Raw genomic sequence first — 23,045 nt, forward strand, 5'->3', positions numbered from 1 at the left:
TTTTGCTCTAAGCCTGTGCTAGCTATGAACTGTGCATTAAGCTGTACTTATGTACCACTCGATTTAAATAAATATTATGTTCAAAAACTAAAGCAGAAAGTTGGCTAATCCTCACTACCTGCGTTAGCACCTCTCCAAAATGATGTGCAAACCTATGCTCCGGAGCTGTCGTGAAGAAACGTAATTACCCTGGGAAGTTCACAAGGTCTTCCCATGTGTCCACGGCAGATGGCACACACATGATTTACACGGTGGTAGGGCAGCAGTGTCTTGCATCTCAATAGGGTTTATAATTTACCAAGTGCCTACATCGTTCAATGCAGCCTCGACAACCGTGCTGTGCAGCAAGTATCACCAGCCTCATTTTTCAAATGAGGACACTGGACTTCAGAGAGAGTGAGACCTCTCCGAGGGTTAACAAGTGACACGCAAACAATCCAACTCCATTTGTGAGCGTGCGCACGTGTGCGTGCGCGCACACACGCGGTAACAGGGGTAAACAAGGTCACGTTAGCAGACTTATTTTCTAATTTTATTTATGCCTCTGTTGATCTAAGAGAGTGAGGAATAAACATTTTTGAAAGAAGGCTATCAGGAAAAAAATCGAGGGTCATCTATATTTTCTTCATTTAAAACAAAAGTGGCTTCATTGAGTAACGTGGAAAGGAATACGAAGTTTTGCGTCTTGGAGTTCACTGTTATCAGACTGAATTACCACACTGCTTGGTAGTGGTGGTCTCCACATCATTAATAACTGGGTCTGTTGAAAGGTGGACAAAGAGAGTTTTCTAATCTTAATTCTGAAATTCGTTTGCAGGTTGCATCCTCACGTCAGACAGGTCATGTGTGCCTGTGGGCCCAAGACTACTCATCACTCCCGGGGGGTCCTCAACGGAGCCCCTATTCCTTCTTGCATATTAAAGAAGTTGCTCAAAGTTGATCTCAAAGGTGCTCTCTCTTCTACCCAATTTTCTCTATTTTCCATTTATATGGGAAAAATGGTTTTCCAAAATGTAGAGTGTGGGCCAGCTCTCAAGCCTTGCAATGCAACATACATAATGCACAGAATAAGCTGGGCATTGTCCTGATCCTTCAGGAGCAGGCGTGAAAGCCAGGGGACAGAATTGGTCACACTGACTTTCCACCACATTGCTGCACTCCATTTACTGAAGATTAGGTCTGAAAAGAGTGTGCAGTTCGCAGCTGAAAGCAAATCTTTCCGAGCTGCAAAATTATCTGTATTTCTATTAACTGGTCCAGCCAATCCCTATTCATGTAATAGCGTTAGACAGTAACACAGCCCTCTGACAGTGAACAACGTTTAAGCTGCTCGACTACTATTTTCTAATACATTCAGAACACACATTTCTCTATTAATTTGTTCAGTGACTTCTAGGTATTGGGATCTGGAAAAAAACTTTCCACTTCATTAACAAAAGTTCAATGATGTGATTTGGGGAGTTTCTCTAAACAGATTAGAAAAAGTTCCCAGCTCTAAGACAATCTAAATTCCCCAATTTTCTCTATAGTTACCAGGTTAGAACTTAGGATAAGGTTGTCTAGCTACAGTATTAATTAATGACATCAAATCTAACCATTTATTACACTATTTTATGTAAAAATTAGTTTTATGTTTAGGTTCTGAGGCTACCCCACACTCTCCTTACTCAACCTTTCCCAGATTCTTATGGATTTGAGATTCACCCTCCTTCCTCGTGTCCTCCTTCCTCCTTCCTATTGTCCCAGACGCATGAGAGGAACACGGCTCTCAGCCACCATGGCCACTGCAGAGAGAACAGGGATCTCCCTTCCCTCTTCATGTCCTGAGGGAGGGAGGGAGGGAGGGAGGGAGGGAAGCTCTTGTCCACTCTGGAATGTTTCATGGCAGGGCAGGGTAGAGGTGTCACTTTTGCAGCAATGGCTTCTGTAGTAATAACAGTGTCTCCAGAAAGACGAATTAGCAATGGATCCAGCAAGAACAAAGACTTTCTCACATTTGGGTACAGACCACCACCTCTCTTCTCCCAAAACCTCCCATGGCTCTCTGTTAACTACAAAATTAAAATTCCTCCAATGGCATTCAAGGCTTTCTATAAAGAGTATTAAGTTACCTCTCTTGCCTGACTTTTCACTACATATCTCCATGCTCAAAGCAAAATTATCCCACAATTCACATGGCTGCCCCAGTACATTATTCATTTCCATCCACCAAGTCCTTTCTCAGACAATCCCTCTGCCTGGATTGTCCATACCTGCTCTCCTTGTGTCCTGTTTCCTCTTGCTGGAATATTACCAAACCATCAAAGCCAACATCTCAAGAAAACCTCCAAGCAGAACTAACTTCTCTTCCCTTCTTTGGTTTTTCTACAACTCAGAAATAGTCATGTGCATTACTTTATGCCTGTTGTTTACCTTTGTTCAAGCTCTGACGTCTAAGAGGTATAGAGAAGATATATAACTCCTAGTAAAGACCCTTCATATGTGAATTTCTACGTAGTTTAAAGCTAGAAACCTGTTTAAAGCTTCCACTCCAAAAAACTCAAATGTTTGATTTCAGGGGCTGTTGAAAAAAGAGAAGAAGCAAATGTACTGTGTTCCAAAATTGTTTCTAGTTTGCCATTTGGAACTTAGGGTATGTTTCCTCCACTGTATCAGTGATATGAATAAATACACTTATCTGCACCTGGCCATCCCCTCTTCTTTCTTGAAAGCACATTTAACCATTATCTGCTCTTAAAGGTCTTTTTCCACTCTTCCATTTGATGTAGGGACCCTTCCTCTGGGGCCCCCAACCATCCCTCCACCTTTGAAGTTATCACTCTGTACTGTTACGGGTCAATTCCGTCCCTCTCCCTCCCTAGACCATACATTCTTCATAGCAGAACTTCTTACTTCTCTTATTTGTAGCACTTAGCACAGCATTTGGCACACAGTAAGCACTCAACACGTGTTGTTATTGCTGTTGTTGTTTCTCCAATAAGTTATAATCAATCTGAAACGATTTTAAGGTAGAAACCATGTTATTCAACTTTGGATTCCTCAACAAGGGCTTGAAATAGTGATTTGCACATACGGCGCGTGAGTATTCCACAACTATTCCTATGAAACTGGTAAGTTTTTATCCAGGGAACTGCTCATGTTATAAAACATAGGTGAGAAAAACCCAATGATTCTCCCCTTGATGCTTTTTTTTTTAGTACTTTTTTCTTGATTTTCAATATCAAGACTTCAAAGAAAGCACTTGATGCGTGGGAGAGCCTCAGAGACCAGGGAGATTCATGTATTTCATTTCTCATGTTCTAAAGCTTCTCTCCTTTTCAATTTCTCATCATCCTCACAAATTATCTCACTCCCTTCAGCTGAGGAGGCACATTACTCAGGTTATTTTTAGAACACCCTTGTGTGCAATATTGGCAGTTCAAAGCACCAGAGAATCCACACAAACACAAGGATTCTCCTGGGGCTTTTGCTTTGTCCTTGAAGCCCTTTTCATAGACTCCTATGGTCTTTCCTATAAGAACCAGGTGAGCCACATTAAAGGTTCAAGTCCATGCATTTTTACTTCCATGCCTCCCTGGTGAATTTACACTAAATATTTATTGAACATAATGGGAACTAATATAAGAATAAAACAGGGAGCACAATAAGCAATTTCTGCCACATAGAACCTAAAGCTGCACATCCGTATTCCAAGTTCATACCCTGCATCCTGGACCATGCCTTTGCCAAATTTCAGGAACCTCCTGATGGAGAAGCAGTGATGCTCTTCCCCCACCCTTCACTCTACTTCCAAATAACAACTACTACAAACTAAGTATTTTTGATGGCAAAACAGCCAGTCTACACCAAAGCTATAGAACTTGTTCCTTCCTACACAGAGCCCCGTACGTCTGGCAATTTAGAGGAAGATGAAGATTACAAAGAAGACAAACTTCCTGTCCTTACCCTTATGGAAATCAGTCACCACTGTAGTGAGGAGGAACACACGACAAGCAAAATGAAGGAGAACACCAACAATGATTTGCCCCTGTCTTCAATGCTCTCTTCTTCCTACTTATACCTCTAAGGGGTAACTTTTTAATCAGAGAACTAGACTTCTTAATTCAAGAACTATATCTTTCAAGGTTGTCATTTAAGGATGGCTGGTTAGAGGTTTCTAGAGGTTTGATAATGACTCGACACTAATCTCTCAAAGAAGCACTGTTCAACAGACCTGTCTTCAGTGATACAAATGGTTTGTATCTGTGCTGCTCAATATGGTGGCTACCAGTCACCGTGGCTATGAAGCACTTAACGTGTGGCTAGTGTGACTGAGGAACTGGATTTGAATTTAATGTATTTAATTACTTTTGATAGGCACATGTGGCTCCCATCTACTGTACTGGGCAGCCCTCGTATCTGAAACAGTAGAACACTATCCTCTGGACAAAATAAGTAATCTTCCTGGCCACCAAATATAGGTTTAGCCAAAGTACAGATGGATTTCTTTATAAGCTCTGTGTCAACTCGCTAAAAGAAAGTTCACCAAAACCTCTCAAACAGCTTAAGCCAGTTTTAGAAGGGTTGACCACAGGCATTTCTCCACCAGCAGCAGGGTCAAGGGGAGGGCAATGAAGGCATAAGTCTGAAAAATAGAGATAACAGTAAATAGTTCTTAAGAGAGAGCTTGACATTTCTTATTTAGGAAAGAACAGAGAAAGGGAGGGAGAAAAGGAGGGAGAGAGAAAAGGAAAAGGAATCTTGAATATTCTAGAGGTGCTTGGTGTCTGAAATAAATACGAAACGTGACAAATAAACATGTAGCCAAACTGAAATCACAAACCTTAAGTGAAATGGCTGCAATCTAAGTAAGACACTGGAAATGTCATCAGTAACTTGTCGAATCGCCAATCTAGAAATCTGGCTCTTGGAATGAGTTTTACAGCAATTGGCCTGAACCCTTGCTAATCCATATACTCATGGCAGCCGATGACCACGGCAAAGGAACGAAGTCCTGAGAGCCATACATACATACATACACACACACACACACACACACACGTATATACGTATATATGTACGTATATATATACACACACACATATATACGTATATATATGTGTGTGTGTATATATATATATGTATGTATATGTATATATACACACACACATACACGCAGGTTGTGCCCTGCACTAGGACACCCAGAGGGGGTGGGAGAATGAACCCCATCCTAAGTGCCACCCACCACATGCTAGATCCTGGCTCCGGGGCTGACAGAGCTCAGGAGTAAGGGAAGATTTTTGTTAACTTGTCCACCTAGACTTAGAAACTGTTTCTAATTCAAACAAAGACTCCACATGTGCTAATGGTAGACCAGGGCCATGTTTTTAGTTTACTGCTGAACTCTTATGAAGAAAGCCACGTATAAACCAGTACACTGTCAAATTAGGGACAGACAGAACAATGGCGTTGCAATCATCTTTAGATAAGGGATAACTGAAGAATAAAAGTGGAAATGGTTTAGTTCAAGGAAAAGAGACCCAAAGAGAAATGTGATACCTGACTTCAAATATTTGAAGACTATCATATGGAAACAAAGGGGAGGGTTAATCTGAATATCCCCCAGAAGTGCAAATGTAAATGCCAGTAGGTAAAAAATAAAGGAGTTGGGTTAAGCCTCAACATGGAGGCAGCACAGGATCATGAGGAAAATGTAAGCCTTGGGCAACTTAGAACTGAGTCTGAATTCTGACTCAACTAATACCTCTTTGAGTTTAAGCAAATTGTTTTCCTCTGGAAGATTTAGTGTCCTCGTTTGTAAAATAGAAATAACTAATTTAGACAGTTATGATAATTAAATAGGAGAACAACAAAACAGGAGGCACAAAGTACCTAAGTCATGCTAGATATTCATTAAATGGTAATACCTAATTTTCTCTATAACAAAAACTTTCCAACAATCAGACCTAACCAATGGTATAACACTCTCCCTAATGCAGCCAAGAACTCCTAACATGGAAGACATTCACCAGCCTCTGCTGGTGGACCATTTGGCAATGATATTTATCAATTAGGTTGGAGTTTTTTTGTTTTGTTTCGTTTCATTGTTTTTCTGTGTTTGGTACTGGGGTTTTTTTGGTGGGGTTTTTGTGTGTTTGGGGTTTTTTTCTGTTTGTTTTATATTGTTTTTTCATTTTTGGTGTTTTTTTTGTTTTTACTTAAACAACAAGGAAGTTCACTGGGAAGATGTTGGATAGTTCACAATTTAGTGGAAAAGCCGGGATGGGGCGCCCGGGTGGCTCAGTCGGTTAAGCGTCCGACTTCGGCTCAGGTCACGATCTCACGGTCCACGAGTTCGAGCCCCGCGTAGGGCTCTGGGCTGATAGCTCAGAGCCTGGAGCCTGCTTCCGATTCTGTGTCTCCCTCTCTCTCTGCCCCTCCCCCGTTCATGCTGTGTCTCCCTCTGTCTCAAAAAATAAATAAACGTTAAAAAAAAAAAGAAAAAAAAAAAAAAAGAAAAGCTGGGGATCCATGTTGGGAATAGACAGCAGTGAGGGCAGGAGGAACTGTCCTACGAGGGCACTGCTAATGGATGCGAACAAACTGGCACACCCTGTGATAGCTTTGAAGAGGTCAGACCCAAAAGAGTCTGAATGTACCGGCTCAGGTCATATGCCCTACGGTAGTCTCAGTGCAGTAAGAGGAAGCCACCTGTGACACCTTCCAAAGAACTCATTGGCCTCCATGGCACAGAGCCAGGTATCTGGATGTACAGTCTCACAAGATTGCACACAACAGGGGAGAAGTGATTCCCAATACGGAAACAGGGTGTATCTACAGATTTATACTGGGATATAGCACACAGCAATGTTTAAGTGCACTGGCCAAGGAGTTCTGACATTCAAATCCTGGCTCCACTGCTTGCTAGCTGTGACGTACTGAGACGGCACTTCATTACCCTGTGCCTCGGTTTCCTCTTCTATAAAACTGTAAATAGTAAGAGTACCTACTTCATAAAGTTGTTGTAAAAATTAACTGGAATAAAGTATGCTAATCGCTAAGCACAGTTCCTGGCACATATAATAAGACCTCAATAAATGTTATTGCTGCTATTAGTAATATTACTATTGATAACGCTGAAGGTACACCAGTGAGCACCTCTCAGAAGTGCTTTTCCTGAAAGACACTTAGGCTCTTATTCCTCTGTGGTTTCATGCCAGGAGGGAAGTCAGCGGCTCCAGACCTCTCCTTCCCAGGTCTCTTGACTTGATTTCCCCATGTAGATAATGGTTTCCTAGAACACCACAACTGCTCCACCAAAGCCGTTTTGAGTAATTGTAAAAAGTGCACAATGAAATAGATGAGAAGCACTAATTGCTGGAGAGATGCTAAGAACAACTATACTAATGAACCCACGCCACAGTGGGAATAACTGTTGGCCATTTGTGGATTCGTCCATGTATTATTTCTTCTGAACATTACTTTTAGTTCCTGGAAGAAGTACTTTGCCATAAATGGGAGGTCAATTTACTGGAAGTTAAAGACCAGCTTCCAAGCATCCCATCTGCTCCCGGAAAGAGGTATTTTCTCTCAAATGGCTTGGGGAGGGGCAGGGGAGGGGGGTTGGTGGTGGTGCAGCACACTCCTAGAAAACAACAAAGTTTGCTCCTGTAACAATTCCCACGAAGCAGTTCGCTAAAGAAAATGTATTTGTCTACATACCCCTAAGTTTCACAATAGCCAGTACCAGCTAGAACAGAGATGACAGAAATGCCTTGAGAAGCAGGGCCATGGACTTCCACAAACAGATCATGCACCCTCCAAAATTCATGATAGTGCAATCAGAAAAATGTCACCTGGCAGCTCTGTAATCTGACAATCTCCTCTTTTACACACACACCTACAGAAGAATTATACACACACGCGTCCTACACACGTCTTCCTCCATGCTCACCCCCTTTTTGCTGATCAAACTGAACTCCTAGACTTCTGCCAGGCTTGCACAGGATTTGCTTTTATCTTCATTTTTAAGAGCCTTCAGTTGCCAGCCATATCTCAATACAATTAAATTTTGCCCACAATCCAGTTCCTTGCTGCAACCAAATTATATTCTATGTCATATTACTTCAAAATCTTAGAATTCTAGGGGCACCTGGGTGTCTCAGTCAGTTAAGTGTGCCACCCTTGATTTCGGCTCAGGTCATGAGCTCAGGGGAAACTGAGCCCTGCGTCGGGCTCACTGCCTGCTTGGGATGCTCTGTCTCAACCTCCCTCCATGCACCTTCCCTGCTCGTGCTCGCTCTCACTCTCTAAATAAATAAATAAATAAATAAATAAATAAATATCTTAAAATTTTTAATAAGAAAAAAACCTTTAGAATTCTAAATTATCCAGAGTATTCCATCGAGATGTTCTCAGTAATGTCAAATGTGGCCTCAAAAACATACCTGTTTGGCAGTCGTATTTTCTGGAGATGCTTCCAAATCCTTAAAACTGCAGGCAGCCCATGCTTGCTGCACAATCTTAGTCACAGACCATGGGAGTTTGGTTATTAGGTGATCAGCTATATTGAATTTTCTCCACATATTCAACAAATGTGTTGAGGTGCCCACTGCTCCCCCTAAAATCACTGAGCCACAGGAGCATATGCTATATGGAGACGTGAAATGCAGTTGCTGTAAAAATGAAATGCTATTCTTGGAATACCTATGTCATTACTTGAACTGAATCTCCTTTACAATGAAATGGCTGCTGCTTAGCAACTAATGCAAAGGAAGAGCCTGAATGTTTTTCTTTTTTTTCTCCCCAACAGAAGGTGTATTAAACATATACCATGCTGCTGGGGGTTCCATGCTTTTGAATATACAGAAAGAGTCATGAGGATGACAATGAGGTCATCCTCCAAATCAATGCCATATGGGTTTGGTAGGCCAGCCAGTGACTGATTCCAACTCTGTCCATTGTGATTAACAACTGAGATAAAGTCAAGTAAATAAAATTAACGAAAGGGAAACGCTGCTATCTACCTTTCCATACGGCGGTGCATGGAAGCAGTGTAATGAAGTGAAAAGAACATGGGACTTCAAATCCAAACACTAGCCTAAGCCTGGCAGCGCCCCTTACCGGCTTGTGGCTTTGGGAAAGTCACCTAGTGGTCACGCCTGTTTCCGGAAATGTACAATGGCCCTAAAAAACAATACCCGCTCTACCTGTTGCCTAAGACTGTTTTGAGAGTAAAATTCGATCAAGCAGGTGAAAGCAGTTTATAAATGGCAAAGCCCTAAAAGCGCCACACACGTTTTTATTAGAAGTACTTAAATTTAGTTGGTATTAACAGTGTAAGAAATCTCCAGAAATCTGTCTTTAAAAAAAAAAAAAAATCCCTTAGATTTTGTTATAATTCCACACTGGCTCATAGAAAGCTTCTGTTTTAATCTTTAAATAGCTTTGTCGTTTATTTTTGAACTAGAGATTTATTTTGCTAAGAAATTCTGAAGGTTTTCTTCAAATAGGAAAAAATGACTCAGGTTTTTTAAATCATCCTTTGGAACTTTCTAGGTGACTATAACAGCACACATGCATATACTTATGAATTCTGAAGGGTGTTGCTATGAAAAAACTTACACTGAAAGTACTTACAGCCTGAACAGGCCCTCCAGTTAAAGGTGAAGACTCCACTCTAAGGATACTCAAAAAAAAAAAAAAAAAAAAAAAAAAAATCAGAGGATGCTTTTACTGTGCCACTTCAACCACACAAAATACACATAAATCGGTGCGAACTTCTTCACCGGACCCCACGCCATTGTACCATTAACCACCAGCCCCTCAAGTTCCACTCTGCTTACAACATATGACAAGGTCTTGTACTGGAGATAGATATTGAAGGAGGGGACACGTATTGAGCTATAATCCCTGCAGAGCATTCCCTGGCCCCAGGAAACTGGATTTTTTCCTCCACCCCATGCCATGGAGAAAAATCATATAGTTTCAGAAAGGAGAGCTCGGTCTTCACCTGCCTACAGTGGCCAGTAGCAGACAGCTATTCACAGAGCCGAGTCCATGCTTGGACAGGGAAGGAATTCTTGGTCTCTCGGCCAATCAACCTCTATCTATGTCCTGTGTTAGGACTGGCTGGGCCCCCCAAAACGATGGGCCCACGGGTCTCTCCTCTCAGAGGATGTTGGTCTAATAAACCACTAGATAGTGCAAATATGGCTATTTGTACATAGGAAGTGGGAATGGGTGAAAGAACCAGAGTAAAAAAGCGGCACTGGGGAAGCAGTTGGCAAATATGGAACTGGATCTGAACTCTGCCATAAGCCTTATGACCTCACGCAAGTTGCTTAAACTCTAAGCCTCAATATCCTTATCTGTAAAATGGAAATAATAATAGCCCCTACTTAATTGAGGGTTAAGTGAAAATGCTATAAATAAAATGTTTCACGGCTCAGAGGAAATGTTTACTAAAATCAGTACCTCACACTGATTAATATTCACAAGTAGAGAGTTAAGTAAATTAACACTTGCAGCCCAGATCTGAACCAAGGAGAGCATTTTTCTTCTCTTAGCTGCACTGCACGAAAACTTGGGAAGTACATGGGCTGTCTTTGCTGCCTCAGGGAATGGTATGTCAGAGGCCACTGGGAAGGACAAGAACAGCGGTGGCTGCTGTTTTTTGGCCACTGTGAGAAAAGGCAGGGTAGGCCGGGAAGGCTCAGCAGCCCCATGGGTGTTCACTCTGCCAGAGAAGATCATGCTCGGAGGCTTCTGGAGTTCAAGGTTTCTCTACTTCCTGTCTCACTTTAGATGCTGAGGACAGTGCTTCAATGGGAGAGAGACAAAAATATGCCATGGCTTAGTCTTTGCATGGAGAGGAGGCCAATTTAAAAGGAAGAAACCGTTTTAAATCAGGCTCTTTTCTCAAAAAACCCCTACAGGGAATGCTCTCTGTCTCAGAGAGAGATTGCCTCAAACCCAGTTACAGACATAAGGACAGTGATGAGAACACAATCCTTTCGGTTTGAAGAATGCTCCAGAAGTTTGTCTCAAAGTGATACATGGAACCCTTTCCAACTGCATCCACATACGCTTATATAAAACCCCTTTCACCTTTAAACAAACTGCTTTCAAGTGTTTTTAAAACAAAAATGTATTCTTCCAAAGGATTTTTTACATCTTTCTGATACAGGAAGGCAAGACACATTTTAAAAATGTATTCTGGAGTGTTCAAGAAGTCTATTTTCTGGCTATTTCCTGAAAATCTACATGATACACAAAAGTGACCAAACTGCCTTTCCTTTATCTTTTATAGGAAAAAAAAAAAAGAATTTACTTCCTCAGTACTTATTTCACAGTCCTGAGCCAGTTTTATTTGTTCAACAAATATTTAATAATCACCTACAATTTTAAAAAGTAAATTCTGTTGTTTGGCCTGGTTGAGAAAACTGACAGAACATCCCAGAAGGCTGAGCCTTCAATTTCTGAAATAATCCAGGACAGGTAGCATCTGGGAAGCTTTTTCTCTGATTGCCAGGACGCGGCAGCTGGCCATTGTCTGGACACACAAAGCAGACGGCATCGAGCTGGGCCAGAGGAGAAATAACCTCTGTCCTGGAGTCCCTGGTGGCAACTCTATTTCTAGTACCTCTGTCTTTATCTACTTATCTATTCCCGACACTCAAAGCTCTGAGACCCTGTTACCCAATCCTCCGCGTCTGGCTTCCTGCTCCCGGATGACCAGTTTGGGGGTGTGGGCCGCTGCACGCTGATTCCTCTGCACGCTGGCCATGCCCATCTTCTCCGACCTTGGCTTCCTGCCTCCTCCGATTTCCAGAGCACTCAGAGGCAGCTCGAACCTCTCCATACTCTCTAGCGAGAGTCAACTGATTTTTAACAAGTTATTAAAGGAGAAGTACAGATCCCATACCTCAGTGAATGCCAAAACCTGTACCTTTATTTTCCCAAGTATACAGCTATCTGATTTTCCTATTATCTGAATAATTTTATCACTGGCCACGGACATCTGACTAATGTTCAACACATTGAAGATTAATAAACAGATCTCCCTAACTGGACTTAAGGATGGGTGATACCACCGGAATAAACACGGGGTGTTTATTTTAACTTAACTTTGTGACAGGGAGCATGATGCGTGTCAGCCTTCAAACCGTCCTACAAGGAGGGTCCCACTGTCACTACCATTTTATACAAGGGGAAATTAAGGCACAGAGCGATGAAGCAACGTGCCCAAGGTCACACAGCAGGCAGAGATAGAGGGAGAACTGAAGCCGGTGGCAGGGCTCTAGAGTCAGGGCTCTTAACCATCATTCCACCTGTCTCTCACGACATTGAAGAGTAAGAATAATGAGATTTGGTTGCAGTTTCTTTCTTACTGTTTTAAGTTTTGGTTGTTTCCCACCCCCCCCCCCACCCCAACCGCAATCCAGCAAGTCAGACCATCATGTTATAGCTTAAATCAGAATTGGCTCTTATCAGAGCATCATTTATGAATCTGAAAATCTAACGGCAAATCTCCACTTAAGCAAAATGGCTAGAGGTTAAGGACCACACAAGTCCCTGTCAGAAAGCTGTTGCCTTTAAAAAACAGTATCAGCTCCATTTCAGAGACTCACAAAACCTCAGGGCTGCAAGGAAAGAACATTAAAATTCATCTGCGAAGACCCTTCTTCCCACCTCTACCCAACCACAGCCCCCTCCGTCAGCCAGCCAGCGCACACACACCTGATGATCTGATTTTCTCTAAAAGAACACCGCAGCGTTCCCGCCACCTCTCTTTGAACACTACACTCACCGGCCACCCTTCAAGTGTGCTATAAATATAGGTGCATAAAAAGTAGCTGGCCCTTTTTTGCAGAATTTGTCATTAAGCGAGTTGAAAACAAAGCAAAAGCTTAGAGTTACAAAGAGACAAAGGAATTCTTCCTATAATAACTTTTCCGCCAAAGTCAGTCGGGTGAACTGGAAGGAGAGAGCGAAGGACTGCAGAGCAGAGGCCGCCAAGGGAGTAAAAACCTCCGGCTGGCTGGACAGCGGTCAGGCCAGATTCCAGGACGGCGGGGCAGCCATCTTTGTGCCTTTCTAAGTTCTAATCACAGGGAAAAAAGTCAACAGAAAATTCCCCGAGGAGGAAATCAATGATGCCCCCTTGGAAAGGGATGAGACAGACAGAAAGAGAGCCAGAGAGCTAATTAGTGCTACTCAGAAGGCAAATTAAGGCTTTTTCTTTGACAAGCTGCAAATAGCTGGTTAAGTAAGAGCTCTGCCACCCCTCTCCAGCCCCGAACAGCTGGCCGAACGGCTGGTGCAGGTAGTCATACAGGAAGCTGTAAACGGAAACACAGTTCTGGGCTGTTGGACAAAGTGTAAATGAGAAAAAAGGCAAAGCTTTCTTTCAGGAGAAACGAAAATCACAACCCGAGATGGACAGGGAATGGTAAAAGCAGTAGTTTATTTAAAGAAGGCAATTAGATTCGTTCATCCATAAATATTTATGCAACACCTACTGAGTAATGAGAACAGGATTCAGGGATTCAAATGGTAAGGTGCAATCTCTGGCTTCTAAGGGGCTAACAACTTAGCAGGAAATAATAATAATTAGAAAAGTTAACTCGCTGCAAGGCGCTGTGCTGCACCCTGGGCATAAGGTAACTCACTCAAATCTCATGAGAAGCTTCTAAGGTACGTGTTATGATTCCCCCCATTTCAGAGAGGAGTATGCTGAGCCTGCAAGGGATTACACAACACGCCCAAGATCAGCCGGAAGGTGCCAGGTTTAAATCCCGGTCAAGCTCCCACACCAGAAAATTACAACTGAGTCCTACTAACATGGCTTTTTGCAAGTGCCATGTGAGGACATGGGAAGACTGACCACCTACCACAGAAAGTGGACACCTCTGAGCAATCCTAAGAGGAGTCTGCCTGGTGAACAGGCCAGAGAGGAATTATGGGAGCAGCATGTTCAAGCAGACCTAACTTGCCATTTTAATTTCTTTTTTTTTTTTTATTTTTTAAAATGTTTTATTTATTTTTGAGACAGAGAGAGACAGGGCATGTGCAAGGGACGGGCAGAGAGAAAGGGTGACACAGAATCCGAAGCAGGCTCCGGGCTCTGAGCTGTCAGCACAGAACCTGACGCGGGGCTCGAACTCACGAACCGCGAGATCATTACCTGAGCCAAGTCGAACGCGTAACCCACTGAGCCACCCAGGTACCCCGCCATTTTAATTTCTTTCATCTTTTCCTGCACTGCATTGGTTTGTTAGGCCTTGCAGCAGGCATAACATTCCTACCAGTTCAAACAATTCCAACAGTGCAAATGGTTCCAGCCAGTTCAAACAATTTGAAATTAGTCCACATTTATAGTTATGTCATGCAAATTAAATTTCAAAGAAAAAAGAAAGAAACCTTTCAGCTTAGACTTTGTTTCGCTCCTTACCTTCTTCCCTCAGTTACCCACCATTAATTTGGAGGAACTGCTGTCCTAAAGCAAAAATTACAAGGTCTCAGAAAAAATAATTTGGACAGGTGTTAACCCACATAAACCCAAGTAAGAAAACAAACATCACAACAATATCTAGGCAGTGGTCCTTCTAGATGCTTCCAGTTTCACAGAGTGAGTGCCTCTCAGCCCACTTTAAGAACAATTCGGGGTTGCCTAAAGAGTGTGCGTATCCCAGAGCCCAGCCCAGAAGGACGTGGAAGGTGCAATAAGCCCGGGCCCTCACTAAGAGTCCTCATTTTCTCTTATTAGACAGTAAAATGTTTCAAAGAGCTAACTCTGCTCTAATTTGATTTGACCCCATGAGGCAATGCTGTGGTTGTTGCGGCAAAAATGAACACCAGCAAAACTCCTTTCAACTTCTCCACCCCCTGATGCCACAGGGTCCGATGCCATCACGCTCCCAGGTAAAAACCAAGGCTCTCAAAGGTCAACTCGAACAGGTGAAGTACTATGGACAATAGTTCAAGTGCAACCTTGCCCAGTTTGTGTCTGGATTGAGGAAGTCTACCTTTAGCTAAGTCCGAAGTGATTACTGAGGAAGGAAACATTAAATCAGAACGAAAGTTTTCCTCTGACCCTAAAGGCTCGAAATAGTGAACAAATGTATAAAGCACAGACAAAAACATAAAATAACTAAAACTGATTTACAAAGGAGGATATTGGCACACTGGTTTTCAGAAGAAGAAAACTCCCCGCTCCCAGGATTGATTCTCACGCAAGGAGAAAAAATGCCCATGCTGTCCTGTCTGGCTTTCTTACACTCCACTTGTCTTTCTTAGAATCACATAATCTTGCTTTGCAGGACAAAACACAAAGGGAAATACTACCACGTTCTAATCACCAACGTGTAAATAAGAAAAGATTTTTTACCTGGCTGTCTAACCTAAGTATTTTAATACTCCCTGCTGCTATGCCTGTCTCGTACCAAAATCTCCCTTTGAGGGTCTGGTACTACTATTCTGGTGTATAAGTAGAGAAGCTGAACCACGTCATCAACATTTTATAAGTACCATTAATCGCCCAGGCCTTCTTATAAGTGAAATCACACCTCATCGTTTTTTCGGGGGTGCTCAAAGAGGTACACGGGCCAGTTTCGGGGGTGCTCAAAGAGGTACACGGGCCAGATCTAGGTTCACCTACACAACATCTGTGTCATTTTATCCAAAAGCATCTAAAACTCTAACATGGGTATCCACAATGATGGCAGGTGTCATGTAGGTGGTTTTGTTCTATGAAGCGAAACCAATATTAGCTTTGGTGATCATGGATTTATACTCATTTTTCTTTCTGAAATAGTAGAAAAAATCCTTAAAATCACACAGTCAAAGGAATATCGTCCAAAGTGTACAAGAGATAATATATAATGACCTGTATTACATATTACAGAGGAGGCGAAAGAACAGCTCACACTGCACACGCACGGACACACACACTTACATACACGCGGAGAGACTTCCAACCTGAAATGAATATTTAGAGAAGCAGAATGTGGTCTAAGGAGAGAGTCCTTTAGAGTTGGATCTGGGTTTCAATTCTGCCTCCTACCCAAGCTCTATACCTCACGTTCATTTTCTATAAAATAGACATAACCATAATCATACCATAGGACGGTCACGAAGAGTAAATAGGATGGAATATACAACAATACTTACTGCAGTGCCTGGTACATAGAAGGCAATAAACATCAGCTACTTTCTCCTTCCCCTCCACTGTGCATTTCTGAAAGACTTTTTTTTTTTTTTTTTTACTAACTTAAAAGGGAATTCTTACAGCGGAAAAAAAGAAAAAAAAACCAGTTCCTACACATTATATAGTCATTGGCACATATGTATCTGTTGCAGCACCATAATTTGCAAAGAAAAAGGAAGTAGTAATTTGAAGAGAAAAGTACCAGCTCACTTGCATTGCCTTGTAAAACCTTCAGCTTTACAGTCTACAGAGACTATTTGCTCTAGGGGAGCAGAATCTGAAATAAAGGAAAAATTCTCATGGGAAAAATGGTTCCCAAAAACAGCCAAGAAAGAAAAGATAATGAGGGGAAATCTAGGGGTATATAAAGGAGTTTATTTTACTTAACAAAGTAAAAGTCAAGCAAAATGAATAATCTGCCTCCAGAAATGGTTATTTAAAGGCTTTTTGTAAAGGGCTCCAGTTCCTAAAAAGACAGGAGTCACTGCATATGCCCACCCACTCCTCATTTATTTTTAAAATCTAGCTTATATGTTCCTTAGCAACAGAAGGAGCAGATGAGACCCCCCTACACACACGCACACGCACACCCTCTCCCAAAGCCCCCTTCTTCTTTCCTGTCAAGTGTCATTCTGCAAATACCCATGTTCTTCAAAAGATATTTTTTACCTACCTGCAAATCTCCTCTTTCCCACCTCAAATGACTCCCCCCACCCTTACACAAGCAGCCACATTTCATTCACCAACCGAATTCTTTCACTCAGACTCCATCCTGTGAAGTATTCCCAACCTCTCTCCATGAACTCCAACCAGTCACTGTCCTTGAGTGCCCCCAGAAGTGAGGTGGGGTGGTCCCCACTGAAGGGCCAATGCCCAACTCCAGCCAGAGGTGTACTTCCTTACAGACCATTTATTGACCCACCGGCAAAAGGTGAGGCCCAGCTATGTCTGAATCTGGCAGGAATGGCTCCCACGGTGAATGGTCCACCATTCACCATGACTCTAAAAAACTAATAATGGGAATCAAAATGGAGACAGTCTCCAGGTTATCCAAGACAAACATGTGCCAGATGAAATCAACTATCTTTTCACTGTCTTTCCTCTGACTTTGGGACTGCCTGGTCTTGTTTGGCCGGGCACCGTTTATGAGCTCAAAGATCAATTGTTCAGCCTTTGGGAAAAAATAGGTCCTCAGATATTAGTGTGCTTAAGCACTGCCCGGGGAGCCTGTTAAAAATCCCCACCCACAGACTGTTTGATTTTCTAAGGCTGGGGTGGCAGGCATTTTGAACCAGCCACCTGAGGTGATGCTGATGGAGGTGATTCCCTGAATCGGAGATTATACAGCTTTACTGAAAAGGGAACGTTCACAAAGTAGGACCCACCTCTATGGTTCATAAGGCAAACGCAGGATTATTATTCCTTTATGGAAAAATGTTGTGTTCATGTCTCTGTTTGTGTGTGCACACACTTACACATGCATGTGTGAGCTTGCAACCGGGAAAGCCATGGCCCACACAGCACCCGTGGCCAGGAGAGAAGCTCAGAGAATGACCCCTGCCAAGAGGCAAGCTGAAATGATTTCCCTTGCAAACTCTGCCTCTGGAGCCCTACCTAGTGAGGAGTCTGATGAATACCAGTAACACAGGCCAGTTTCTCAGCTCAGGAGCCCAGACCCACAATGTGCCGAATGTAATGAGCCCCCTCCAACTCACAGTTCCTAAATTAGGCTGAATGTAGTCCCTGTTCCCCTAAGGGCCAGGCAGGCCATCATTATGAGGAAGTGGAGCTGAGCTGCCTGTGTCCCAGCATACCTCCCTAGAGCTACCCCACTCTCCACCACTTGCCTATTTTTGGAAACCAAAAAATATAAAGAGAAAGATTCATTTGATCCTCATCTATGCTAGTAACTAAAAGAGCAAGTCAAGTGGGAAACTCCCTCGACGCACAGAGAACGAAATGCACGCAAGGAATGCGGGAACCACAACCTGACCAGGAAGACCGTCTCAGAGTCATCAGAAGCCAACGCTTAGACACACAGCACACGCCCTAGTGACTGGGGCCTCCGGTCCAGGCAATGCCTATGGGGATCCCAATGATTCACACACATGCCCCCATAAATACAACACACACCCTCACAAACCCACACACCTCTGTCATCTGCCTTTGCTTACATAACAGCACATGGTGTGACAGGCTTAATACTTTATAGGGGTTTCTGGAAAGGACCGCTAGTTCAAAGGACAGGGTCACACTACTGTTATTACTGACCCCTTTTCGAGAAATACTCCAACCCCTAGCAAGTGCAAGTTGTCGTCATTCTGTGCTGCGTTTATCACCTGAACTTTCAAACTAACAAAGCAGTAAGGGTAGTCTCTGAAACTCTCTGAATCTCTCGACATTTTTATTCTTGCCCCGGGGGTGGGGGGCTGGGGGTGGAGCAGAGAACCTAATGGATCCTCAGTTCTCGTTTTTTGGATCCTGAGACAATTGGGGCTAATCTTTTATTATAATTTGGCGGCCATTTAGCCTACACTGTCCTTGTCTCACAAATGCATCCACCCTTAGGGGCAAGCATGGTGCCATTCTCTCACTCTTCCATGGCTGGCCAGCGGGCTCCCCACCTCCTCCTGCTGGGCACACCCAGGAGAGAGGGAGAGAGCACAGGTACGGGTAACCCCCTAACCAGCTGAGTAGCTACAGACTTCGATCCACACCGTCCCTTCCTTCACGGGAGGTCTCCCTGCAGGTCCGACTTCCACAAGGATCTCCCCTCAGGACAGCGCTGTTCTTTCCTGCCTGGACGGTGATCTCAACTACCAAGTTAGTGCCAAAGGTTCATCCAAGGAAATCTGGAAGGTAGGGGGGAGTGGTTACAGATGACACCGCCTTAGGGACAACTTCGAGGACTTCTCTTAAGAAAACTAGGCATCTCTTGTCTGTGTCTGCACACCCCCCCCCCTCCCGCGCACACACGCATTTTTGTTGTTTTCTGATCTCAGAGACCCAGTCTTCGGTCCTGTTCCAGAGGGAAACCGGGCGCACCCAGCTTCCCTCCAGCCCAGAATGATGGGATGAGAAGAGAATACGTCTCCCCACAAGGGGGAGAGAGAAAGAGAAACACACACAGAGAGAGAGAGAGAGAGAGAGAGAGAGAGGAAGAGAGAGAGAGAGAGAGGAGAGAGAGAGAAACAGAGAGCGAGCCAGCGAGCCAGGTGCCCCCAACTCCGCGGAAGCGCCCGTGTGACGGACGAGAGCGGGTCTCAGCCCCGCGGCGGCACCTGTCTCCCGGTCGCCCGGGCGCCCGCGCCTACCTGTAAGAGACCTGCTTCCGGAAAGTTAAGTTCCTGAGCTTCTCCTCCAGCGCCTCGTCCTTCTCCTTCGCGCCGGCGGCCGCGGGCTCCTCCAGGGCAGCGGCCCCCGCCGCCGCCGCCGCCGCTGCCCCCGCGCCCCGCGGGTCCGCGCCGCCCTCCGCGCCCAGGCAGCAACTCCCGGCGCCGCTTCCGCCGCCGCCGCTGCCGCCCGTCGCCCCCTTCTCCTCTCCCGCCGAGGAGCTGGGGTTCATGGCGACCGCTCCGGCGGCCGCGGAGGGAGCCGAGGCGGCGGCGCTGCAGAGGCCGGGCCGGCTGACGGCGCGGGCGGCGGCCGCCACCGCAGGAGAGCGAGCAGGTCCGCGCGCCGCTGGCAGGGGCAGCAAATGGCAGCCCCTTCCCGCAGCATCCATCCGCCGCTGCACCGCACCGGGGCATTGTGGGAAACTCCGTGCCTCCACTCCCCCTCCCCGACCAATCAGAGGCCACCTCCCTCCGCCCCCCTCTGCCTCCCCGCCGCCAACCCGCGCCCTCCGTCCTCCGCCCCCCCCCCGCCCCCAACCCTGGCCTTTTCCTAAATCGGGGGCACCGGCCAGAGCTGAACCTGAACTCTGCCCTGAGGCGTCGGGGGCTGCCGGAGAGGAGCACGGAGGGAGGGGGCCAGGAGGGCGCCGGGCGCGAACCCCGGCGTCGGGAGAGGAGAGCCCCGGAGGGAAACTCGGAGGAGAGCGTGCCGCGCCCCGGTGAATACACGAGAAGGCGGGGACCCGGACGCGCGAGGTGCCCTGCCCGGGCGGGCGGCCCTGGAGCGGTAGCGCCCACCTGGGTCCCCGGGAGTGCCCTGATGCCCGGTGCCTGGGGCGGCGTTCTCTCCGTCCCCGCTCCCCGCTTGGGCTGAGCTCGAGCCAGGCAGACGGCGCCCCACGCTGGAAACCTCAGGGGGGTGTAGGAGCGAGTTCAGGGCGAACCGGGGGAGCAGTCGTGCGCGGTGTAAAGTAAGCGGTGAGGGGGGAGGCCAAGTTGAAGCTACGGGCGAAGCGCCTCCCTCCCTTCCCCGGATAAGGGCTGGGACCCCTTCATCCCTGAGTCGCCCAGCCAGGCCAGCGTCTCCTTTACACGCAGCCGTCTTCCTAAACGGCTGTGAATTCGATTGACTGGGATCGGAGGGCCGCCAGGGAAACGAACGGCAAGACTGAGAGAACCCAGGAGGCAAGTGAGGATGGGCGCAAAGGGTGCTTGCGCCGGGTCGAGCCGGGAGAGGAGGAGCTCGCCCAAGGAGGGGTTTCGAGCCACGTCAGACCCCACTGCTAAAAAACACGCCAAGCTTGCAGTCTCTATAGATTTAGTCATCCACCTCGCCCCGAGTTTTTGCTTCTAAGCCTACTACCCAAAACTCTATGGGATTTGAATGATGCGCTACAAAGTGTCTAAGACAGGTTGTTTTCCAAATTAAGGGTTTCCACCCCGGAAGTCGCGGCTGTTAACAAATAGGAAAAAGATCCATACTTAAGGCTAAGTGTAGTCGCCAAAATACACACCTACACGTACCTGTGGTAAAAGAGTTGCAGGTGGGTGCTGGGGGACCCCAGATTGCTTGATTTCTTTCCCTTTGCTTTCTCATAACTACAATTAAGAGATGGAACAACAGACCTCAAGTCTCTCCGAAATTCCACATTGTGTAATTCTCTCTATATGCACATTATAGTAAGCCAAAGGTCAGGACATTTCCGGAGTGGAATGAGGAAAGGTAATGGTAAAAATGATAAAAACAGCTGGTGGTTATTAAGCCTTCATTTTTATATGACAAGTGTGGTGCTAAGCACTCCAATGCCTATATCTACATTTTCACAGCCCCCCTCATGTGTTAGTAACTCCACCCCCCCCACACACACACACCCACCCACCCACACACACACACCTTGCTCATGCAACTAGAACTTGGCAGAGACAGGAATCCTACCCAGGCTGTCTGGTTACTCTTCACCCCTGTGCAGTCTGCCTCGTCTTCAGAGGGGCCTGGGAGAATTACGTTCTTCAATAGCAAGATTAAATGAGATATATGAATATATAGTGTATCATTAAAACCACATGATCTTAAAACCATCATCTTACCTGAATTATTGGACGGCCTCCTAACTGCCCACCAGAACTTCTCCAATCGACTCTCTAGCTCAGCTCCTAAGATATTTCCGATATGTTATCCTCTATATGAAAATCTTGCAATTATGCCATGGTGTCATTAAGGCAAAGTTCAAACAACCCCAGAACTGATTTTCAAGGCCACGTTAGTGGGTGGCGTGCCAGCTCTGACCACCTCCCCTTCTTACTAGTTCGATAATGCCACTCTGAACTGGACTATGTATAAGTCTCAGATACTCCCTGCTCCCATCTTTGCACGCATGGGTCTGCTGCCTCCTTTTCCACATCCCTCCCTCTAATAGATGGCATTGATGAGGGATTAGGAAGGCAAACACTTTCTCAAATTGTTGGTGTACTTTGATACAGTGTCTCTGATGCGAAATTTGCCACTATCTATCAGTAAACGAAATGCACAACCTAATTAACCTAGCAAGTACACTTCTAGGAATTTGTCCTCCAATATTCATGTAGCTGCACACCAAAAATTGAAGACTGAAACAACCTAAGTGTTTGTTAATTTAGGACTAATTACCTAAATTATTATTCACCCAAACAATGGAATTCTCTGCAGCCATTGAGAGGAATAAGGCAAATTGATATATATTGATACATAACAATCTCAAAAATGTTAGCTCAAAAAAGAGAAACATGGTTCAGAGTACTTAGGATACCATCCTTTACAGAAACAAGAGAATAGCTACAGGTAAAGTATTTCAGGGAAGATATATAAGAAAACAGTGACACTCACACTAGAGTGGCCCTAGTTGTAGAATCTTGAGTTTTACTCAATTAAATCGATACATGCCAACAGGAGACAGAAGGTCTCCCCGGCTAACAGGAAAGCCAGCTGGGCCAATAAGCTGTGTATTTGCATTTTTAAAGAGTGTATCAACAAAGAGGGGCTGCTAAACAAAGGAAAGTAGGGTTAAGAAAATGGACATTGAATACGCACCCAACTTTAATAGAGAGAAAGAGAGAAACCTTATCCCTAAGAGGTACAAATAATTCCAGCACAAAACAAATGAATTCTTGTTGTAGGTGGTTTTCTAAGAATTTATTTGAAAGATCAATATTCTTTCAGGCAATTTATTTTCCTTTTTGGTTTCAATGGTCACTAAGCAACCTTGAAATTATTCATTCAACTTCTTGGTTACCTTGACTCTAAAAAGTGGAATCCTTAGAAATGGATCAAAAGCATTCCAGTCACAGGAAAGGAAATTGACATTCAGGCTTAAAAATTCATCTTGTGTTTTGAGTAACAAAGTACATAAACAAGAAAATGAGCTTCTTCCAGCATGTTGCAACATGTGCTCCTAATGCTAGACCTCACCTAGACAATCTCTCCATCCCTGGATCTAAACCTACTTGTTTCGCCTTTCTGTTATCAACCACTGTTCATTCTAAAA

At 44.8% G+C, this 23,045-nt stretch overlaps 1 protein-coding gene across 2 annotated transcripts in view; it reads right to left on the reverse strand.

The window, feature by feature from the left end:
- The window catches only part of DGKI (diacylglycerol kinase iota), a 453,118-nt gene extending 433,204 nt beyond the window's left edge, over nt 1-19,914 (reverse strand). For both annotated transcript variants that reach the window (XM_049641924.1, XM_049641923.1), the window contains exon 1: nt 19,504-19,914. In XM_049641924.1, coding sequence (XP_049497881.1) covers nt 19,504-19,913 — 410 coding nt within the window. In that variant the 5' untranslated portion in view covers nt 19,914. The remainder of the gene's footprint in view (nt 1-19,503) is intronic.
- Between the last annotated feature and the right edge of the window lie 3,131 nt (nt 19,915-23,045).

This window comes from Panthera uncia, chromosome A2 (assembly GCF_023721935.1).
Source record: "Panthera uncia isolate 11264 chromosome A2, Puncia_PCG_1.0, whole genome shotgun sequence".
Taxonomy (NCBI): Eukaryota; Metazoa; Chordata; class Mammalia; order Carnivora; family Felidae; genus Panthera; species Panthera uncia.